Below are 25,085 nucleotides of genomic sequence, written 5' to 3' on the forward strand. Positions count from 1 at the left end.
GACCCTTCTGCCTGTGAGAACAGTTTCCCTCTATCTACTCTGTCCAGACCCCTCATCATTTTGAACACCTCTATCAAATCTCCTCTCAACCTTTGCTGCTCTAAGGAGAACAACCCCAGCTTCTCCAGTCTATCCACATAACTGAAGTCCTTCATTCCTGGAACCATTCTTGTAAATCTTTTCTGCACCCTCTCTAAGGCCTTCACATCCTTCCTAAAGTGCGGTGTCCAAAATTGGACACAGTACTCCAGCTGAAGTCGGACCAGTGTTTTATAAAGGTTCATAATAACTTCCTTGCTTTTGTACTCTATATTTGATAGAGGTGTTCAAAATCATGATGGGTCTGGACAGAGTAGATAGAGGGAAACTGTTCCCATTGGCAGAAGGGCCGAGAACCAGAGGTCACAGATTTAAGATGATTGGCAAAAGAACCAAAGGCGACGTAAGAAAAAACTTTTTTACGCAGCAAGTGGTTAAGATCTGAAACGCACTGCCTGGGTGGTGGAGGGAGATTCAATCATAGCTTTCAAAAGAGAGTTGGATAAGTATCTGAAGGAAAGAAATTTGCAGGGCTACTGGGAAAGGGTGGGGGAGTTGGACCAGCTGAAGTGCTCTTGCAGAGAGCCGGCACGGGCTTGACGGGCCAAATGGCCTTCTTCCATGCTGTAACCATTCTATGATTCTACATACCAGGCCACAGTCACCACCAGCAGCTGGCCCCCTAGAAGCCATCCATTTATAACCAGCAACCTCCCACCAGCAGCCAACTAGCTTGTTGTCACCAGTGTAAGTCAGAGTGGGTGGTGCTGATGGGGTTGCCTGGCTCTGGTTCCACATGTTATTGAAACAGGACAGTGGAATCCTTAGCAAAGCCAAGACGAGCAGGAGAGGAATTGGCCACAGGAGAAAAACTGGCAGCAGAAGCAGGAAAGCCAGCAACAGCAGAAGACACAGTGACAGAATCTACAGTTAGGAGCCAGCAGCAATGGGAGAGCCAGCAAGCCAGGAGTAAAAGAAAGCCACCAATTCAGCAGTGAGGAAGAGGGAGTGGACTAGAAGCAAGAAAAGCAGCATTAGTGAGTTAGATAGAAGGATGACAGTGCAGCAGGGGAGCTGGCAGCAGCAGGAGAGACGTGAAAATCAGAAGCACTAAACAGAGGTGCAAAATTATTGGAAAATCAGGAATTCACACCCACAGTATATAGTAGAATTGGGTGCCAAAGAAAAGCAGCAAGATGAAGGAGTCAGGTGCTGAAGTGGGTGCAAATAAGGAAGCAGAAAACAACGATTTTTCAAAAATCTGTCATACAGTCAACTGCGCCTGGTATTGCCCCCCAGCTCTGGGCATCAGTACTGAAGCATTAGGTATTTTGCTGCATAGTAGGGAGGTAGTCTGTCTGGAGGGAAACAAGGTTACTCTGAAATCTATAATAAAAAATCATGGCTGCCACCTTGCTGCTCCTCGCCAGACCAGCGTTAAAATGGTTTTACAGCCTTTTAACACTGTGGTTCTTCTTGCGATCCATTGAAATCGATCGGGGTTACAGTACAATAATAAAAAGAATTGGAAAAAGCTGCATCTACCAATAAGCCAAATCGGTGTGCGTAAATGTCACATGCATTTTTTTAAATAATGCTTCCCAGGCCCGAATTGTCCCATTTATTTCAACAATTACCAAGAAGTCCCAAAACACCAGTAACTGACTATAAACGGCAACGACTTGCATTTATGTAGCTCCTTTAACGTAGAAAAAGGATGCAAAGCACTTCACAGAGGTGTAATCAACAAATGGACACTGAGCCAAAGAAGGAGATATTAGGAGGGGTGACCAAAAGTTTGGCAAATAAGTGGGTTTTAATAAGGGTCTTAAAGAAGGAGAGGAAGGTGGAGATGTGGAGGGGGAGAAGCGGTCGAGCTGGCAAGAGACAGGTTTTGTAGGGCACCACTTTCTCCCTCCTGCTGTTATACCTACTCTGTGGGCAACACGGGATTCAAACTGCAAATGCATGGTGGTACTTTTGAAACTGGCTATGTACTATAAACAGTGTGGCGATGTCAATTTCACCATTTGAATCTCACCTCCTGGCAAATCAATCAGACAGCAGTGCTAGCAGCAGCTTTGGTGAAGATATATTCCACCCTACCGCACAAGGAGGATACATAGTGGTGAGTGGAATTCATGGTGTTTTTTTGCTGGGGGTCGATGGAGGGAGAGTTTACAGGATTTTTTTTAAAGATTAGAATCTGAACATCATTAAGGGAAAAAAAGTAAAGATTATTTATAAGACGTATTCCTTGAAGAAAAGCTCCAAGTTCAAAAAATACTGCATAAAAACAAAATCTATTCCGAATCTTTCAACAAATTCTGTTTTAATGTTTCTATGCTTAAGTCACAAATTGTATCTCAATGGTTTTAGTCTGTGAACTAATTATAATAAAGTGTAGTTATTATTAAAATTGTTACTTATTGAATGTGAATCTTCTGCAAATGTAGTTTGCCTTAACCTTTGATCAAAATGGGAGTTTTATTGTAGGTATCACAGAGCAAAGGTGTCTTGACCGTCAGCTCAAAGACCACACAGGTTAATTTAGGCAACGCCGCTCCATAAAATCGCTGGATAGCTTTCAGAATGTACTTTAAAAAAGCCCCTCTATGATCTATGTTTAACTTTTTAATCTTAAAAATAAACCCAAGCAAATTCTGATTAATCCCTGCTATGTACAGAAGTAAAAAAAAATAACCATCTTCCCAACAACAAATAGCACAGGTTCTGTTTCTTTTCTGATAAGAGTCTTAAATACAAAACAGTTAACTGTATAATAGTGTTCACTGGCTGCCACCTAACCAGCCCAGTTGATATATAAGGCAGGTAAAAGACGAAAAGTTAATTTCTTGGCTGAGTGATTCCATCTTTAGCTGTGGGGCACAGTAGAAAGTCTTTTCACAAAAAGTAGCAGTTGATTCTTCTATCAATCTGCAGCACACACACTCTTCCAAGGAATGTATTAAATATGAAAATCATAACATGTTATCATCTCTTTCCAGCTTCAGCAGAGTCAGCTTTTCCTAATGAATGCTGCAGCCTAAGGGACAAATGTGCTGCCAGCAATGCAACTTCTCTGAATAATATAGAGTTGGTGCCATTTTATTTATAACATTATCCACTAACTGAGGGCTTGTGCACACATTCACAAGTGACTACTCTTGGCAGTGTGCTCCAAGTTATTACAAGACATTACAGCCATTTATTTCAAAAGAGCTCCACTGCCTTTATTTGTGGCATAATCTGCTGTGGATTTCAACTGCATCATTCATTTGACATTACTACAAAAGATCAGAAGCCAGCAGTTATTATAAACGCATGGCTGATTTTATTGTTCATTCGTTTCAACTTCGCTACAGAAAACATTTTTGAAACTCCAATCATAGATAATTTCATTTTAAACCATCAAAATTTTGGTATCAAAATTTTAAATAACTTTTTAGGCAAATTAGGTTTACTTAAAATTGTTATTTGAGCACAAAGTTCTCTTTATTGCAACTGACTTTATTCATTTTTAAGACTATTGTTTTCATCGAAGTGCACCATTTTTACATTTGTAAAACATCATTAATTGTATGAAAATAAAATAAAAGTGAAAAAAATATATTATCCAGAAGGCACCACTCTTTTAAACTAATGTGTTTCTCTCACTGGCAACAAATAACAGATGTATCAGTTAAGAAAGATAATCCAAAACTAAACTAGCAATCCAGAGGTCGTGAGTTCAAATTCCACCATGGCAAAGTGTGAAACTGAATCCACATATCTGGTAATTTGTGGACTAGCATCAGAACAATTACCACGAAAGCTGCCAGATTGATGTAAAAAAACTAAGTAGTGTCCTTCAGGGAAGGATACCTGCTACCCTACACATGACTCTGGTCCCACACTACATGGTTGACTCTTTATGCCTTCTGAAGTAGCCTTGCAAGCCACTAAGTTGTACACAACAGCTGCTACAAAGCAGAAGGCCCACCAACAACTACTCATTACAAAGGCAATAAATGCAGTCTTGATAAGGTCATCCACATTCTGAAAACAAATACTAAAAAATCAGGTGTCAAATTGAAACTAATCTATAGACCAAGGGTAATTATGAAAAACAGCAAAGTAAAAACAATTTAAAAGTAACCTGTGGGGCAAAACTACAGGAAGATATTACATAGAATGTACAGTACAGAAACAGGCCATTCAGCCCAACTGGTCCATGGCAGTGTTTATGCTCCACACAAGCCTCCTCCCACTCTACTTCATCTAACCCTATCAGCATAAACTTCAATTCCTTTCTCCCTCGTGTGTAGCTTCCTTGTACATGAATCACCGAAAATTAATATGCAGGTACAGCAAGCAATTAGGAAAGCAAATGGTATGTTGGCCTTTATTACAAGAGGATTTGAGTATAACAGTAAAGACATCTTACTGCAATTATACAGGGCCCTGGTGAGACCACACCTGGACTATTGTGTACAGTCTTGGTCTCCTTACCTAAGGAAGGATATACGTGCCATAGAGGGAGTGCAACGAAGGTTCATTAGACTGATTCCTGGGATGGGGGGATTGTCCTATGAGGCGAGATTGAGTAGACTAGGCCTATATTTCCTAGAGTTTAGAAGAAGATTGAGAGGTGATCTCATTGAAACATAGAAAATTCTTACAGGGCTTGACAGGGTAGATGCAGGGAGGATGTTTCCCCTGGCAGCGGTGTCTAGAACCAGGGGTCACAGTCTCAGAATAAGGGGTCGGCCATTTAGGACTGAGATGAGGAGAAATTTCTTCACTCAGAGGGTGGTGAATCTTTGGAATTCTCTACCCCAGAGGGCTGTGGAGGCTCAGTCGTTGAGTATATTCAAGACAGAGATCCATAGATTTTTGGATGTTAAGGGAATCAAGGGATACGGGGATAGTGCAGGAAAGTGGAGTTGAGGTCGAAGATCAGCCATAATTTTAATAAATGGCGGAGCAGGCTCGAGGGGCCGAATGGCCTACTCTTGCTCCTATTTCTTATGTTCTTATGTTCCCCTGAAATGCATCTATGCTATTTGCCTCAACCAATCCTTGTGGTAGCAAGTTCTACAATCCAACCATTCTCTGGCTAAAGAAGTTTCTCCTGAATTCCCTAATTGCTTTATTAATGACTATCTTATATTTATGACCCCTAGTTCTGGTTTCCCCCACAAGTGGAAATATCTACTCTGTCTACCCTATCAAACACGTTCATAATCTTAAAGACCTCTATCAGGTCACCCCTCAGCCTTCACTATTCTAGAGAAAAGAGCCTCAGCCTTTCAATCTTTCCTGATAGGTGTAACCACTCATTTCTGGTATCATCTTTTTTGCACCTTCTCCAGTGCCTCTATATCCTTTTTATAATATGGGGACCAAAATTCTTGCAAAGTCATTCAGCAAAACGACACACCAATTTTCCTTTGTAAATAATACAATATATCTATGTAAGATAAGATATTGAAGGTACAGAGATCTCCATTCAGTTCAAAATCTGTTGGTACAATTTAACCAAATGAGGCAAACCGTCAACAGCCAATGTGCCCTGAAACTAATGTGAATCTTAGAAAATGAAAATGCATCCAAAATAATGAAAAGGGGAACCCAGCCAAGAGAAACCAATAGCAGACTGTTTCCTTCAATAAACAGCAATGAAATTTAATTAAATGAAATTGTTTATTAAAACCAATAACAGCATGAGTCACTTTGGCAGAGCAGTGACTAACAAAACCTTCACCCAAACCTCTTTACCTTTCCCATTTTTCCCATTAACACCTCCCTAACATCAACAGGTTCACTACAAGGTTCTAGTCTCATGGATTAAAATTTACTGCTTACAATAGGCTCCAATCTGCATCAATTTAACCATAACAGTTTTAAATGTGCTGAGTGATTTACAAAGCTATGGCATAATTTATTTTCACTTTACAAAGCATATTCATTCCACCCTCAATCCTCAGAAGTGCAGCATTTGAATGCCGTAATGAGGTGCGTGCTGTGGAAAATGTCCCATAACACCATAAGTAAAATTAAACAATCTCAGGAGACAAAATTTAAGAGTGTTGTTACAGACATAATATTGTTACAAAGAATCTTCTAACTCTGCTAGAGTAGATTTAGTTGTTAACGGAGTTGGAATTGTTGCCAATAACTTGCTGCAAATAGCTCATTTCCATCCACACTATGTGTTGTTGTGAAATTATATTTATTACAGATCTCTGTATAATTGGCAATTTTTCAAACTTTTATTTTTCAAATCACTCAACAACAACAATAACTTGCATTTATATAGTGCCTTTAATGTGGTAAAACGTTCCAAGGCGCTTCATTGGCCAGGGAGGGGGGATGGAATCAGTAACAATGGCATTGGTCTTCCCAATGTTCAACTGGCGGACATTTTGGCTCATCCAGGACTGGATGACGGGCAAGCAGTCTGACAACACAGAGGCAGTGGAGGGGTCGAGAGAAGTGGTGGTGAGGTAGAGCTGGGTGCCGTCAGCATATATGTGCAACCTGACATCGTGTTTTTGGATGATGTTGCCGAGGGGCAGCATGTAGAGGAGAAACAGGAGGCCAAGGATAGACCTTCAATGGGACTGGGAACAGTCCTCATACAGAGCCACTGGGACTACTGCTACTTTGGTGCTGCGTGTGCCTACACCAAAATGAGCTGGCATCACACCTTTAATTCTTTTAGTAGCACTCCCACCAATTAGGGCATGATGTGCAGGCAGCCCCACAAGGGTTAGGTCCTGTAATGCTGAGCATTAGCAGCAATAGAAGGGCTGCTGACCGTTTATATTTTGCCGCTGTTGTTTCCCATGATAAGTAGGATCAGGGCACAATGACTCTTTCATTAAATGGGCATTGGAGGCCAAAGAAATAAAGTACAGAGGGAAGGGCGGTCCTATTGAAAGGAGAGGGCCAATCTGCAGGCAAAGAAATCCTTTTTGGCGCAATCTGCCCTGAAATGCCCACTCCAAAACACATTATTGGAAGGATGCCTCATTTGCATAAAAATCAGGGCCATAATGAGCCTAGCACACTAGGAGGAGGCGGGGATGCTGGCCCTGAGTGCTTCTGGGGTGTATTATATTACACCACGTGAATTGACACTAAGCATGCTTAAGTTGCAGAGATCCAGAATGTGATGAGTCGACATACAGGTGTCAATTATTGACCTCAATATAAAAACTAAAAATCCTTTCATTCTTTTTAACTGTTTCTAGCACTGCTGGACTCCTTTAGAATGTATTCCTATTATATTTCTATAACCTTTCAACACAAGCAAAAAACACATATTATATCATTCAAAAATAAAAAGACACACATGGCACTTAAGGGAGAATTTAAACAAAATAATAAAGTCAGTCCTTGCATTACTCATATTTCACTCCATTTTTGTTTTGTGATGGTCCTTTGTCATACTCTATTTCCTCTAGAGAGCAGTCTGTGATCATCTATTTAAGATGAATACCTTCCAGTGCAAAACCCAGTGTCAGCAACCTTCAAATCAGCATAATATTGAACTCAATCTCAGATTTATTTACACACACTATATCAAGTATTGCTGTGCAAATTTATTTGAAGTTGGAACTGGACCATGACTTATTACTTATTTTGACTGGTACCTAGAGCTGTCAATACTGGGAAAATTCTAGGTGTGAGATTTTCACAAATGCCACATACCTGAAGCTTAAATGTGATTTAAAAACAACAAGAACATGCATCGCTTGGACTAGCCTGTTCTTATTTTATATCCAAGTTTACAGTCCTGCTACCATTGATGTATCTGTTTTCAGACAATATATTTTTCAGTTATTATTAGAGCAAATGACTTGTCTACCGTAACTACAGAAAGAGCTGCACTGGCAGTGAGCAGTACAACATGAAAGAAAGACTTGCATTTATATAGCACCTTTCATGGCTTCAAGATGTCCCAAAGCACTTTACAGCCAATTAAGTACTTTTTTAAGTGTACTCACTGTTGTAATGTAGAAAATGCAGCAGCCAATTTGCACACAGCAAGCTCCCACAAACAGCAATGTGATGATAATCTGTTTTAGTGATGTTGATTGAGGGATAAATATTAGCCAGGACACCGGGGATAACTCCCCTGCTCTTCTTCGAAATAGTGCCATGGGATCTTTTATGTCCACCTGAGAGAGCAGACGGGGCCTCGGTTTAATGTCTCATCCCAAAAACGGCACCTCCGACAGTGCAGCACTCCCTCAGTACTGCACTGGAGTGTCAGCCTAGATTTTTGTGCTCAAGTCTCTGGAGTGGGACTTGAATGCAATGTTCCCTCTAATTTTTTTTGGGGGTGTGCGGAAGGGGCTGTGCGGCCCATTCAAATTTCCATTGTAAAGCCGGCAAGCGGCCTGCACGGGACCTCCAGGCAGCTGTGCGGCCGTGTGGCTTTACATTGCTTGAACCCACAACCTTCTGATTCAGAGGCAAGAGTGCTACCAACTGAGCCACAGCTGACACGTGATTCAGGAGGTATGCAGAGCAATGCTTTACCCAACTTTGCAGCAATGCAAGCAAACAACCAAAACGTTGTTCCTATTTACATAACTACAAAACTAGCCCAATACTTCATCTCGTGGTTCAGTATAAATGTTGCCATAATTTTTCTTTCCTTTCACCAATTCTTATCTTTCCTTTTTTTACTGTCTTAGTAAGCTTTTTTTTGATCTTTTGTCACTTTGTACCGGTTCTTCTCTCCATAAATGTTTTCATAAACAATGTAAAGTCAAGGTCAGCTCATCCAGAGAAAGCTGCCTTAGCACTTTTTTAAAGTATGTAGCAGTCCTGCTACTTTCATGTCAATGCAAAGTGGTTTTGGTTTCACAATGTGAAAGTGGTAACATAACTCAAGAGTCAGGGTGGTGATTTGAATCTGAGCACTCAAAAGAAAACAATGAGAGAATACCTTGATAGATATTCTTACACTGCTTGGAGTTCATATCCGGTATTATATAACTCCAACTCGGTACAAATCCCTCCAGGGCCTCATCCCTCCCTATATCTGTAACATCCTCCAGCCCTAAAACCCTCCGCGATCTCTGCGCTCCTCCAATTCTGGCCTCTTGCGGATCCCTGATTTTAATCGCTCCACCATTGGCAGCTGTGCCTTCAGCTGCCTAGGCCCTCAACTCTGGAATTCCCTCCATAAATCTTTCCACCTCTTTACCTTTCTCTCCTCCTTTAAGACGCTCCTTAAAACCTACCTCTTTTGCCAGGCTTTCAGTCATCTGTCCTAATGTGGCTCGATGTCAAATTTTGTTTGATAACATTCCTGTCAAGCGGCTTGGTACATTTTACTATGTTAAAGGCACTATATAAATGCAAAATGTTGTTGTTGTTGTTGATGATGAGTCCTTCATGGGTATGAGATAGCAATTCTTAGGCAGGAGAACATGAGATTGTGAACTCATGAGGGAGCATGATAGATTTGCTGGTACCCTGAGACAGTGGACTGTCTTGCAACATAGGTGCTGCAGTACTCTAGTACCAACTCAATCACTGCCTACTTATCCAAGTATTCCTTTTAAATTCAACAGTAGTAGAACTGAGTATATGAAGATATATGATAGATAATATAACAGACCGATAAATGCCTCAGCATCAACATATCTCCCAAATAATGATTGTTAGAAGTATGAAATATTAACAGCATGTCGATACTGGAGCTAGATCAGTGGCAAGCATCGTAATTAGATTGTGAACCAAACACAAAAATCTTTCTGTGCCCAGTAAACACTGAAGTTCAGCAACTTGCTGTTGGACATTTGTCAGTATTAGCATAATTTGTAAGGTGCACACTGCCAACTTTGTACTGGAGTATTGATCCTTGCCAAATGCACTCCAGGACAAACTTGCAACATAAAAGCATGGACAAACATGAAAGAAACCCCAAACGCTCAAGCAGAGTAGGGAAAATATCTTAAGTACAAAGCCATCCAAATTGGTAGCAGTTGATAATCCCAAGAGCTGACAAAACAAAGAAATAAAGCTAATAAATTGTTAATTGTAACCTGCTATGTTTCTGTGTGCCATTCTTGGCACATTACGCATTCCACGACAGATCCAGTATGATTAGATGCAGAGTAAAGCTCCCTACAACACAATGTTATGTTTTTGTTCCAATCTCTGACTAGAACCCCCTATTGTACTAATATGTAATTTTTCTGTTTCCCACACCAGCTAACCTTTGGCTTTTCTGAGAAAGATTGCCAATTTGGTGGCTATTAGGTTAGTTGTGTGCTGTGGGCCCATGCCCACTAAGAACTAGATGGAGAGTGCCCAACATGACTTCACTTAGGATCCTTGCAGCTTGCAGAGAAAACTTTCATACAATCAGTTTGTGCTGGATTTGAATCCAAATCCTGAAAGTGAAAGGACAGTGTCTAACAAAAAAAATAAAGATTTGCAATACTCTATGGTTCAAAATATTTCTCTACAATTCAGAATATGAAATATGACAACAGTATTTAACAAAAGAAGCCTAAGGTAACAATGAGGGGATCAAGGACAATTTCAGTGATCCAGGAAGATGTCTCTTTTATTTACGAATCAGCTGTCAAATATTGAACTTCATGCTGTAGAAGGAATTTGCTTCACTAATTAAGCACATACTCTGGATGCCAACCAGACACCATGTTGACATATTGCGTGCGAGTAAAGTAGAGAATGGCAAAAGATTATTACAGAACAGCTACATAAATCACATTCCAAAAAGTCATTATAATCAATACAAATAGAGTGGGAAATGTTAGTTCATGTACTATTTAATGCAGATATCTTTTGGATCAGACATCAAACCAAAGTTCAGGTGGATGTAAAATAGTTCTTAGCACTATTGGAAGAAGAGCAGGGGATTTTCCCAATGTCTAGTCATTCGTTCACTTGCTGTCTGTGGGATGTTACAATTTGGCTGCCACATTTGCCTGCATAATAACAATGACAACACTTCAAAACGAATCCATTCATAGTCAAGTGCTTTGGAAGGTCCTTTGGATATGATAAGACATTGTGTAAATGCAGGTTTTTTCTTCTTGCTAATGTGTAAGACGAGAAATTTACACCATTGTTTAGGAACATCACTTTATATGCAGTCATAGTGAATCCACTGGATTGCCTCTAATTTTAAATCAAGAGTGGGAGCCTTAGAGTCAGAAATGGGGAGTGTTAAAAATCACAGTTTTGAAGGAGTGGAATAACAGCAGACTTAAACAGCTGAAAGGAAAGTGCTCTGCTCCTTCAGCAGCAAGATATTTAAATGACAACAGCCCCATCAAAATGTAGTCCCTGCTCCCACTGCTGATTTAAAATTGATGACAACTACAGAAGTTGTTCATCCCAGTTTGGGATAAGAATAAAACAAAAAGGGTGACTCAACCGTGGCTAACAAGGGAAATTAGGGACAGCATAAGATCCAAGGAGAGGGCATATAAATTGGCCAGCGGTAACCCTGAGGATTGGGAGCAGTTTAGGATTCAACAAAGGAGGACAAAGGGATTAATTAAGAAGGGGAAAATAGAATATGAAAGTAAGCTTTCAGGGAACATAGAAACTGACTGTAAAAGCTTTTATAGATATGTGAAGAGAAAAAGATTAGTGAAATCAAGTGTAGGTCCCTTGCAGTCAGAAGCAGGGGAAGTTATAATGGGGAACAAAGAAATGGCAGACCAATTAAATGCATATTTTGGTTCTGTCTTCACAAAGGAGGACACAAATAACCTCCCAGAGATGTTGGAGAACATAGGGTCTGATGAGAGGGAGGAACTGAAAGAAATCAGTATTTGTAGGGAAACGGTGTAAGGAAAATTGACGGGATTGAAGGCCAATAAATCCCCAGGGCCTGATAATCTACATCCTAGGGTACTTAAGGAGGTGGCCCTAGAAATAGTAGATGCATTGCTGATCATCTTCCAAAATTCGCTGGAATCTGGAACTGTACCCATGGATTGGAGGGTAGCTAATGTTACCCCACTATTCAAAAAGGGTGATAGAGAAAAAGCGGGGAATTACAGACCGGTAAGCCTGACATCGGTACTGGGGAAAATGCTAGAGTCCATTATAAAGGATGTAATAGCTGAGCACTTGGAAAACAGTGACAGGATCGGACAAAGTCAACATGGATTTACAAAAGGTAAATCGTGCTTGACTAATCTACTGGAATTTTTTGAGGATGTAACTGGGAAAATAGATAAGGGAGAACCAGTAGATGTGGTGTATTTGGACTTTCAAAAGGCTTTCGATAAGGTCCCGCATAAGAGATTAGCGTGTAAAGTTAAGGCACATGGGATTGGGGGCAAGGTACTGACTTGGATAGAGAACTGGTTGGCGGACAGAAAGCAGAGAGTAGGAATTAACGGGTCTTTTTCTGAGTGGCAGGCAGTGACTAGTGGGGTACCGCAGGGATCGGTCCTTGGACCCCAGCTATTCACAATATACATTAATGATCTAGATAAGGGAACTAGATGTAATATCTCCAAGTTTGCAGATGACACAAAGCTGGGTGGGCATGTGTGCTGCGAGGAGGATACCGACAAACTCCAGGATGATTTGGACAGGTTGGGTGAATGGGCAGAAGCGTGGCAGATGCAATATAACGTGGATAAATGCGAGGTTATCCACTTTGGTGTCAAAAACAGAAAGGCAGACTATTATCTGAATGGCAATAGATTGGGAGAAGGGGAAGTGCAACGAGACCTGGGTGTCCTTGTGCACCAGTCACTGAAGGTAAGCATGCAGGTACAGCAGGTGGTGAAGAAGGCAAATGGTATGTTGGCCTTCATAGCGAAAGGGTTTGAGTACAGGAGCAAGGATGTCCTGCTGCAGTTGTACAGGGCCTTGGTGAGACCACACCTTGAGTACTGTGTGCAGTTTTGGTCGCCTTATCTGAGGAAGGATGTTCTTGCCATGGAAGGAGTTCAGCGAAGATTCACAAGGCTGATCCCTGGGATGGCAGGAATGACGTATGAGGAGAGATTGGGTCGATTGGGATTATACTCGCTGGAGTTTAGAAGAATGAGAGGGGATCTCATCGAAACTTATAAAATTCTGACAGGTCTGGACAAACTAGATGCAGGTAGAATGTTCCCGATGGTCGGAGAGTCCAGAACCAGGGGTCATAGTCTAAGGATAAGGGGTAAGCCATTTAGGACAGAGATGAGGAAGAATTTCTTCACCCAGAGAGTGGTGAACCTGTGGAATTCTCTACCACAGAAGGCGGTTGAGGCCAAGTCTTTAAATATATTCAAGAAGGAGTTAGATATATTTCTTAGAGCTAAAGGTGTCAAGGGATATGGGGAGAAGGCAGGTACGGGGTACTGAGTTTGGATGATCAGCCATGATCTCATCGAATGGCGGAGCAGGCTCGAGGGGCCGAATGGCCTACTCCTGCTCCTATCTTCTATGTTTCTATGTAGGATGGGCAGAAGGAGAGCTGAATCCCAACTAGAGGACAATGGATTCAATTCCCAGGACCATGACCACTATAATATGCCTTCTGTAGTTGGAGATTTTTATTTTTTATTTTCAGTTGTTTGTCGACATGAAGGTGACAATTTTGATTGACAGAAATGTAGGGCTGGATTTTACCAGCCCTGAGGAGGTGGGTGTGGAGGCAGGACTGCTGGGAAAATGGGAAAAATTGGGAGCGGGTCCCAACCCCGCTCCCAACCATCTTCCCAGGAGGCAGGTCCCCGACTCGCACAAGGACCCGTCTCCTAGCGGCGGGAGGGGATTAGAGACAATTAACAGCCTGTTAACAGGTAGTTAACAGGCAGTTAAGAGGCTTTTCCCCATTTTCAGCCTGCTAATGCGGCCTACCCGACAGCAGGAAACCTGCCAAATTCAGTGAGGCGAGCTGTGAGTCTGCTGCAGTGTAAATGTGCAAATGACAGCTGCAGAGGTAGTGTGATGGGTGCAATGGTGCACAGGTAAGTATGACAGGTGAGAGAATGTAGTGAGAAATATTCTTAATCTGTTTATATGTATCTGCAGGTGACAAGTTTTGATGTTTCTGGGAAGCCTCATCTGATTGGCAGAATCGACAGATGGCTTCTGCAATTTCACATGCAGCTGCCATCTGTTTTCTCCTAAGGAGAGAGTCATTGGCGAGCCTGGGTGCAAGGGCTCACCTTTGGACAGTGATTGTTAGTGTTTGACAGCACCTCAATGCTGTCAAACACTGACAATTCATCTGTCAAAAATTATGGTGCCTGTCACTTTAACAAAACCAGCAGATGAAGCGTCATGCACTGACGTCATCTGATACCGGCTTTCCCTTAATTGGCCGGCAAGCCCGCAGGGTGGGCTTAACAAGGCCAATCAAGGGAAAATAGCGTCAGGTCGTCAGACGTCGCTGGCGGTGGGACTAGAACCCGGAAACCAGCAGTCCCGCTCCCAACGCGCCTCCTCAGGTAAGATCCCGACCATAATGTTGTCCTTCATCTTAAACGAGAGTCATGGATTTTTGGGTTTGGACTCTGGCGATTCATCTTGCTTCTGGGTCACCTTATATGCATGTACATAGCCCATAACAGCACCAAAGAAGCAGCAGCAGTGCACAGTGCTTTTCGAAAGATTGACAGAACTGCATTGTCAGAGCAATGTTGAGGAGCTTAATGCTGAAAATAACTGATGGAAGCCCTGATCCAAGAAGGCTTAGCACTGTCACCAGGTGCAAGTGAACATTATTGTGATCTCCAGCAATGCCATTTTTCCAGTGATGAGCACATAAAAGCTACATTCATCTTTGAACTGTTCTGATGGCACTGCCTTTTCTATGGATTTACTTTACATTTGAGTTAAAAAGGCAACTTACAGTTTCAAATTCACTGTGAAATGTACTAATTTTAGAATTCCACTGATTCCATAGCAGCACTGTGGTAGTAAATTACAACTACTGGCAGCCAAGCACTTCCCTACAGGAAGGAAAGAAAAATTAGTGAGCATGGCATCATCAAGATAGCCTCATGCCCTTTCTAGAGGCTGGCTGAATGAAGCACAGATGAATGTATTGGAGCAAGTAGTCTGTGTTTTCCATTATATTATACGCATATTCTTTACAAAAAAAAAAGCTGAAGAAAAATTTACAATAAACACTCACAACTATATGCAGTAAAATGCAAGAGGATCAACTGAAACCTAAGGGCTGGATTTTCTCAATGGGGAGCTTTTGGAGGCAGGACTCGCACTTGTCAGGTTTTAGTCCCGCCTCTATCGACTTGTGGCCAACCCACGCTATTTTCCCTTGATTGACCTTGTTAAGCCCTCCCAGCAGGCTTAGCAAGCCAATTAAGGGAAAGCTGGTTACAGGTGACGTCAGCAAGTGATATTTCATCTGTCAAGAGCTTTTGACAGATGAAATGTCAGTGTTTGACGGCTCTGTGAAGCTGTCAAACACTGAAAATCTGTCATCTAAGTTGAGCCCTTCCACTCAGGCTCAGTTAGAGATCTCTCCTGAACAGAAAGCAGAAGGCTGCAGCTTTTGACAGTTCAGCGGCCATTCTGCTTTCTGTGCCGGTGAGCTGAAGGACTCCAGAGACCTGAAGGGAGGAAGCCTGCAGGAAGAAGTAAAGGTAAGTAAAACTTATTAAAACACCTTACACACACCTCTCCACACTTGCACTCATCAGTCACCTGCACACCGGACATCTTGGCCCCTCCGACCCCCGCAGACCCACGGCCCGCCTCGCTGACCCTGGCAAGGTCCGGAGCCGTCGGGAAGCCCACACTTCAAGGCTGAAAATAAGGATTCTCCAAAAAGCTGCCTGTTAACTACCTGTTAACAGACAGTTAATTGGCACTAATCCCCTTTCCGCCTTGGGGAGGCGGCTCTCAGCGCGGGTCGGGTACCCGCCTCCTGGGAAGATAACACGGAGGTGGGTTGGGGGCGGGATGGGTACCCGCCCCCAGATTCTGCCATTTTCCCGGCAGTCTCGCCTCCTTACCCGCCTCCCCAGGGCTGACAAAATTCCCCCCTAACATTCTATACCCCATGTAAGCTCCACAGGCTTCACACCTCCCAGTCGAATTAATCTTGGAGTGGATGCAGCTAAACTGGCATGCTCTGACATAACTCTGGTCCCCAAACTCAATCATTCTGGGCGATGATCCAGGATGCCACCAAGACCATGATCAGCTCTGAGGTCCCTCAAATCCATCCTCCTCTTTGTGGGGCCTGCGCACGGGAGTTTTCAGGCCATTTAAAATGTGTTGACTAGCATAATTCTCACTATTACTAGCAAGAAGATACATTTCTCTGCAATAATGAAGCCTCTCATCATAAGTATGTGGATTAAACATCTGTGAAACATATACCAGCGTGACCACTCTGCAGCCTTTGACTTGCTTGAGCACACCATCCTCTTCCAAGGCCTCTCTTCTGTTGAGCAGCTCGATGGGGCTGCCTTGCTTATTTTCATTCTTACCTATTCTGATTGTAGCCAAAGCATCTCTAACAATAGCTTCTCTTTCCATCCTACACTGTGATCTCCGGAGCCCCTAACAGTCCATCCTTGGCTCCCTTATCTACAAGTTGCTCCTTGGCAACATTAAACACAGACATGGGGTCAGATTCCAAATGCACGCTGATGTCACCCAGCTCTACCTCTCCACCACCTCTTTGAAACCCTCCAGTGTCTCTGTGCCATCAGACTGCTTTTCTGACATCCAGTTGTGGATGAGCCACAATTTCCTCCAGTTAAACATTCGTAAAAACAAAGCCATCATCTTCGGTCCCCGCCACACACTCCCTATCCTCGACACCGATTCCATTCCCTTCCTTGACCACTGTCTCAGGCTGAACCAGACTATTTAATCGCGAGCTACACTTCTGACTCCATATCGTCTTCCTTACAAAGACCACCTACTTCCACTTCCATAATATCACCTGTCCCTATTTCAGCTCATCTGATGCTAAAAACCTCATCCATGCCTTTGACATTTCCAGACTCAATTATTCCAGTGCTTTCCCGGCCAGCTTCCCATCCTTTACTCTCCATAAACTTCAGCTCATTTAAATTTCATAGCTCACCTACTATCCCGCACCAAGTACCGTTTGTCCAACACCCTGTCCTCACTGACCTACCTTGGATTCTGGTTCTCCAACATCTCAAATTTAAAATTCTTTTGAGCTTATATCCTTCCATGGTATTGCCCCTCCCTAACTCTGTAACTTCTACCTCTGAAGTGCTACACACTCTGCCAAACTCTTCATTCCTCTGACTGCAGCCTAATGCATCCCCACTCCTTCCTCACACCAATGTTGGCCCTTCCTTCAGCCGCCTAGGCCCCATGCTCTGGATTTCCCTACCTAAACCTCCCTCTCCTCCTTAAAACCCAACTCTTTAACCGAGCTATTGACACCCTTCCTAATATCTCCTTCTTTTGCTCAGTGTCCTTTATTTTCTAGTGTTTACTTACACCTCTATGAAGTAGTAGTAATCTCCTGTCGTAGTATGTCCTGTACCCAAGGCTAAAAAGCACCAAGCAGTCTGCACTCTTCCCCAGTGGCCCATATAATAACTTCTCCCTCACCAAAGCACCATACACCTCCACTGGGAGAGAAGATAAGCGTTCCAAGTACCACAAGAATAGTGAATCAACCAACAACACCACCAGAAAAGTTATAATAACCATGTGCTTCCTTGCCTGAAAGTCTCCTGCCTTCACCTGTGACCACCCTGAAACATGTACATCTAGTAAATATGCACGATTAAGCCACAAAACTCATTATATATTTATACATTCCTCTTAGTGCCACATGAAAAATAAGTGACAACCGCAAAATATATAAGCCCGTGTATGATTTTTCTTTAACAAAAATACATAAATTAAAAAAATCTTTTCCAATCTTACCTGTTCAATATTTGCTACCTTCTCCTTCCCTTTTGACTTCAACTTCTTACTCCAAACCGGAAGTAACCTTTCGATCTGTTTTTCATATTCCATCTATAATATAGAATAATATGTAGGTGTTACTTTAAACTTTTTCTTTTTCATCTCAGTTTTGCTTTATTAACAAAAGCTGCACACTTCAGCTGTAATTTCTGGAGTCAGCCTCAGGCTAATACAATGGCTGAGCTCCAGGCACTGGAAATACCTCTGATTGAGAGCTTGCCCATGTGGGACAGGAGATACCATGCTGGTAAGAGTAGTACATATGGTGGAAGTGGGCTACAGGTTTGCTCACAGCATGAGGCATAACTTTTCCATCTTCTCTTGTAATCTGAAACCTCTGGCTGTATACTCTGATAGGGGAGTATTGGTGCCTGGGTGCCATGTGGCAGCAGTGCAGTCTCACCAGTTTGGCCTCACTCTGTTGCTCTTCTTCCAAGAAGCAAAGATACAGCCTAATGGGAAACCCACTGTAACCTGCATGAAAAGGGAGGTGGGAGGTAAATTGTTGCCCCTCATCAAAAGACACAGGCCAATTGCAAAACAGGTGGCAACAGCAAAAAATATATATATATATTTTTTTAACAGCATCAATAACTGAATAAGCTTGTCCTTCTGAACTTTACTTTTGCCTTCACAGTAATGCCTAGTAACTTTGAATGGCAGTTTTATACTGGCATGATGATTAAAGCTCAGGTTTGATGAGGTGGAAAATGGATCATATTATCATGTTATTACTGCCTCACTTACCTGTGCCCATCCAAAAATGGGATGGGGGGTGCATGTGCACTTCCTCCATCTGCCAGATATGATAGCTGAAAATCAGACACGCAATTAAGTGGGTATAGCTCTGGCATAACAGATCCCCACCCCATTTTCCACACCTGTCCACGTAATTACCATCCCTAAATCTGGCAGAATACGGCAGGAAATCTAATTTAGTATGCATTACCATTTAAAAACCAAAAGTGATAAGGTACTGTATTAAATATTGTGAAATGGTTATGAAGGTCGATATGAGACAAATAAATGTGCACAACTCAAACTCCTAACTTAACCCTATTGTCAGGTAGGGTTAAGTGGATATCTAAACTTTAGCCCCTTTGATAATTACATTTCAGGAATTTTTCATCATTCTAACTTGTAAGTGTCCTCTCATTTTTGCCTACATTTATGCAGAAAGACTAAAAGCTTTTAATGTCTGGTTTGAACAGTACTTTTGAGATGTGCAATTCCTATTTCTCATGTAAACTGATATTCGAAGTACAGTGTAACTGGTCTTGACTCTTCCTAAAATGGTCCCCACCAGTTTCTGTCAGATCTAAGATTGGCAAGGCGTATTGCCAGTTTCTGTTGAAACCAGCTGCTTTACAACTACCCAACTGATTTAAAACTATAAGTCTGTTTCAGCTTAATGGTTTGCGTCTCAGAAAACTTCGCAGACTTAAAGAAAAATCTCCAGCTTCTTCTTTCTCCTTTTCTCCCTCTCCACGTTGCACTTGTAGCACATATGTCTACTGCTAATGCATACTGTATATTCTGTCCACATAAAGTGCCAAATGAAACAGCATTTATCACTGTTTTCCATGTTTGAGCATTAAAAAGACAACGGCTGCAGAGGCATAAAACATATTGGAGTATTTAAGTAGATAGGTAAAACATAAATCCGAGTGAAGAGTCACTGATACTTTATAAAGCATTAGTAATGCCACAAGTTGAAGTGTGGTTGCCATGAGTAAGAAAAAGATCTAGATACAGAGGAGAGGATACAAAGAAAGACAACAAGATGATTCCAGGTTTTGGAAGTTAAATTTGTTCTCACTTAAAATAAATGGGGAGAGATATGATTCAAGCTCTTTTTAAAGTAATGAAGTGATTAGAGCTGGTCAGACTTTTTTTATTTTACTCATATTTTGATCAAATTCAAACAGAAAAAACTGAGTTTTTAGTTAAAGTTACAGTTAAACTAAGTATAAGATATTCACGCTTAGTGTTATTATAGAATCACAGAATGTTACAGCACAGAAACAGGCCATTCGGCCAATCAAGAGTGCCCCATTGTCTTTCTCCACATGAGCCACCTAGTTTAATCCCATCCTTCTGCCCCCATAACCTTTAATATTCCTCAACTTTCAAACAACTATCTAATTTTTAATGAATTTATGGACTGTGCTTCAACAATAGATTGTGACAGAGGATTCCACATTCTAACCACCCTTGTTGAAGATTCTTTTATAACCTAGATGACTACTCCACAAGTTGTCTATTTATGCAGTAGACTGCCATCTACTGCAGTACACACTAAGCTCAATGAAGCTTCCTAAAGGGAAGTGAATCAGTACATGATTTAGAAAAGCTTACAGGAATAAACAGGGTTTTGGTGTAGGAAAATTTTGAGAAGAATAAACTGTATGGGATGAATAGTCCTTTGGGAGTCCTACATTCTTCTTTCTGATGGGCTCATAAACAATCGGGGGATGAAATTCCTCTTTTAATGAAAAATGGGCAAATGCCTGTTTTCCTCCATAGTTAACAGCCCACTAACAAACTCCTGTTGGGGTAAAAGAAAAGTCTTCCCTCCTCTCAAGCGGACCCCCTGAGATAAGGGGTCGACACTTGCCCTATAGCAACCACAAATTCACCAGACGGACACCTTGGATAAGTTTCACGATCTTTATTCAAGCATATGCAAGGGGAAAATCTCAGTCTCATCCCAGAGAAAGGATTCTTCCACCGAGCATCAAATACGTACAGCAATTATACCCTAACCTGAGGCATGCACCCCTCGTGCACCCCCCTTCTACGATCATTGATTGGTCTACAGAATAGGCGAAGGGCTGTGTCCATTCGATGCCCCTGATCAAGGAGGTTGCTGAATGGTTCACAGAAACCCACCTTTACAGTATTTGCGGGCTAATTTATCTGTTCCTGCTCTGACCAGGAGGTGCTTACATCATGCTTTGAGAATCTGTATGTCCTGCCTTATCTTAAGCAAGGACAAAAGACCAGCTATTAGCTTTACAGTTCCTATCTTATCTGGGTCCTACATTCCTATGTAAGGATAGGAGACAAACGTATTTTCCACTAATTTTAATTCTAAGATGTTATAGTTCTAACTTTTAATTCTAAGAAGTTATTTTTGTCCCCTTATATTCCATTCTCAGAAATCAAACATTTCAAAACCGTACGATTTCATAATTGCATTAACAGGTCAGTAACTATTGAGAAAAACATATACTACGACTTTTGTTAAAAGTGCAATTTCCCTGCCCCGCCACCCCCCAAATCTGAGTGATAAGCCCGGTGCTTGATTTTAGCTGTGAAACAACATTATCAACGAAATATTCAAGGAAACAAATGAGAGTACAATAAATAAGTTAATGGAAAATAATAGAAAGAAAAAGTAATACCATTATTGGGGAAGAAAAATTGTGTTTGTGTGATGTCCCTGCATCAAGTGGCAACCAACAAGAAAAGTCTGACAGTGAGTTTGTTGTTTATGGATAATAAAACGACATAAATTGAGCAAAGCAAATCAGCAGATCCAGGACAGTATTATATTTGTCTCAGATCTCTAAAAGTTGAGTATTTATTTACTGGGAAGCCCATAGGTGAAGGGCCAAAGCCCACAGTGCAAGACACTGAAGTACAGTGCAAAATAACTCAATCAGGACTCAGTAACTTCATATAGAAAAGATACTGAGTTAGAAAGGGTTGAAGTGCATTTGCTGGCTCCAAATAGTTTAGACTTAATTAGTAGAACTGCTATAGATAATTGAAAACCAATTAACAGCTAATGGATTTTGATTAATAGTTTTGCTTTTTCAAGCAAACATTACAGATCGCACAGCAAGTCAATGATTCAAGCCTAACACTGTCATTGTAATATCAGTGATTTCAGACGAAATTGCATTGTTACACTAAATATATTGACCCCGACATAGCACAAAAGTAGCACTCTAATAAAAAGCAATGTGACTTACAGTAGATGAATTTATTTCTCTACTATTTTCCACTACAGATTTTATAAGTAGCACCGATAAAGTGGTAAATTAATTATTTTATCCTTTAGACAAAAAACAAGCACGCAAGTTTGGTGCTCTAAACTCCCTCCAAATCTTCCTTCCATTACTTACATTAGTTTCCCTATTCTCAAAACCTTGTAGTTTCCCTGTAATTAGTCTCACAAATGAGTATGCATGGCAGGGAACGCTACTGGAAGTAAGCAAACCCAACATCACTTGCTTTGCGCCAGAGGCTTATTCTCTGCATCAGGTGCTGACCAGGAAGCATCCGGCAATTTCAAAATACTGTACTAGCCAAGTACAGTCATAAACATAAGCATGAAAAAGATCCCTGAAGAGCAATCCGGCCTTGTGGATAAACACACCATCGAATATAATACAGAGCCCACTGAGACCAGAAGGCCTCTAGTTCAGGTTCTGGTCTGTGCTCAACTAACTGATCTCAAACGCGGCAACAATTGTACCACAAGTGCCCTTCATTAAAAAAAAACATCAGCCAATGTTTCCAGTCCTGATCACCATCTAGTGACTTCTGCTGTTAAGCGCCTATGTGGATATCACATGCAAACAACATTGGGCTGCTGATGCCCTTCAAGTTGAAGAGCCTGTCGACACACAATGCCAAGGCTCTCATACAAAAATGGGGCCTCTGGAACCATACCCTACCAATAAGAGAGGAGAGAAATTTGTCATAAAAAGCAAAGTGCATTTGTATTATCAGGACTGTTACTACATAAGTAATTGCAGAAAAGTAACATAGATCATATCCATAACAGTTTGTGTTCACAAATAAACACAGTTGCTTTATTGCTATGGATGGATAGCCATAATTCTTACACTATCAAAACTTCAAGCAATTTTGTTATTGTATAGGCTGAACAGATTAGATGACTACACTAACCTTTACACAGGTTAAAATAGAACTTAGTGGTATAATTGACTGAGGTAAATAAACTGATTTGTCCTGGAACAGCTATTAACATTTTTCACAATCTCAATAAACAGTGCATCATTTCAATAAAATTATAATTTCTGAAAATTTAGTTGAAGTCAAAAAGGTTAACTGTCTCCCTGCAACGTTTGGTGTTACTGGATAAAGCTCATTGGCCCGGAATTTGCGGTATGCTTCACACAAGGATCTCGCGATCCCTGTGTCGAGAAACAAAAGGAAAGGGGGGGGGGGGGGGAAAGGAGTGGAACAATTACAAGAGAAAATGAAATGGGGGCCGAGCTTATGATCTGAAATTGTTGAACTCGATATTGAGTCCGGAAGGCTGCAGAGTGCCTTTTGTTTCTCTCTCACACCTGGCAGCTATCTTTTGCCCTGCCAGTACACTTTACACCTAATCTCAGCCTATTACCATCTCGTCTAGCTTCTAATCTCTTTTACTTCTTTTGTTTCTTTTATTCTTTTATCCGATCGCAGCCCTGCCTTCGATCTAGTTTCTGTTCTTTCCAGTTTTGAAGAAGGGTTCGACCCAAAACGTCAACTCAAATTTCTCTCCACAGATGTTGCCTGACCTGCTGAGTTTTTCCAGCATTTTCTGTTGTTATTTCGGATTTCCAACATCTGCAGTATTTTGCTATCGAATAAGGAAGTGGGTAAGCTCTTAAAATTCTAACTTTTCAAAAATGTTACAGTGAGCAAAAGAAAGATTGGGGCTCTCACATGGGGGAAAGGCAAACCTGAAATAAAGATGGACAACCTTTTGAAAATTTTTTTTTTTTTTAACTTTTTTTGAAAAGTTAGTAATTTTAATTTTTATTAAAATGGACAAATTTCACACTGCACAAAATTAAAATTAGTTTTCCAGGCCCTTAACATTTGTTTATAGCAGCAATAAAGCTGTTACACCTAATCCATTTGTGTCTAACTTTTAGTGGGGAATTTAACAGCAGAATTATTGCAGAAGAGCCAAAGTTTTCGTCAGTTTCAATGATTTGGCCGATTTCACTGATTGCCGGCTCTGTCAAGGGGCGGGGGCACAGACTGTTTCGGAGCTGTCATTGACAGATCGCAACTTCAGGAGTTCCGCAGGTGCCAAATCCCAAAGTTGCGGTCAGTTTCAAAGGTGAAATGATGGCGAACGTCGACAGTTTGCCATCATTCCGACGGCAAATTCCGGGCCATCATTCTGGAGCAAACAACACCGTACAAATACCTGCAAAGTATTGCACCATAACAATAACATTCCAATGTTTTTAATAAACAGCGCATACTGCATTAATGCACAAAATACACTTTCTAAACTTTAGGCAAGAGAATTCACAGAATTTAAACTTATTCTCTGAAATCTACACGAGACAGCAGAAGATTCTTATGAACCAAAACACAATGGGGGTTAAAATTCGGGTGCGCCAATCACGCTGCGGTCGGAGGCAGCACAGCTTAGTGCTCGCGCAGCGGCCCCACAGGTAAGTGGTCGGATCGAATCACAGGGGTCGGGGTGGGGATCGTGTGGTTGGGGGGAGGGAGGCATCGGGGGTTGGGGAGACATCAGGGGCAGTGGAGGGAGGCTCGGGATGAAGGGAGATTGGTGGGGGGGTGTCGGATATTGGGGCCGGGGCCTGGAGGTTGGGGATCTTGGGACCGAGACCGACGACAATCCGCATGGTGATTGTGGTAAGTACATAACTTTTTAAAATTTATTCAGTGTTTTGGGTTGGTTTTCCCTGAGGCAGCTGGCGCTGGTTGCCTCGGGGCAAGCCAATGTTGCGGCAGGGACCTGAAGCAGGCGTTAGGCCGTTGCATATGCAAATAAAGGGCCTAACGCTTACTTCAGGTGTCGGTTCAGGCCTCTTGTTTCTCCTTAGCCAATTATGATGGTTGGCGCAATTTCGGTCAGGAGTGTACGTGTGCTTCCTGCCTGCCATTTTGGGGAATTAGTAGATTGCCATTTTTCAGGTGCTATGCGACCCAATTTAACCCCCAATACTTTTTGCTGGGTAACTACACAACATTGGAATACTACAGCTTATAATGTACATTTTTATTTACTTTAGCAAAACTATTACAAGTAGCCTGATGAAAGAAGTTATTTTAGTAACTATAAGACCTTATGTACTTGCAGAATGTCTTAATGAAAACTCTACTTC

At 41.7% G+C, this 25,085-nt stretch overlaps 1 protein-coding gene across 4 annotated transcripts in view; it reads right to left on the bottom strand.

The window, feature by feature from the left end:
• The window catches only part of kiz (kizuna centrosomal protein), a 433,449-nt gene that overhangs the window by 338,688 nt on the left and 69,676 nt on the right, over window positions 1-25,085 (bottom strand). For all 4 annotated transcript variants that reach the window (XR_015077557.1, XM_085981766.1, XM_085981765.1 and 1 more), the window contains exon 4: window positions 17,926-18,018. Coding sequence is in view for 3 of the 4 variants with exons in the window: in XM_085981766.1 (XP_085837892.1) it covers window positions 17,926-18,018 (93 nt within the window). In the remaining variant the exon portion in view is untranslated. The remainder of the gene's footprint in view (window positions 1-17,925; window positions 18,019-25,085) is intronic.

Source organism: Somniosus microcephalus, chromosome 3 (assembly GCF_052327205.1).
Source record: "Somniosus microcephalus isolate GS21.2 chromosome 3, FLI_Smic_1.0, whole genome shotgun sequence".
Taxonomy (NCBI): domain Eukaryota; kingdom Metazoa; phylum Chordata; class Chondrichthyes; order Squaliformes; family Somniosidae; genus Somniosus; species Somniosus microcephalus.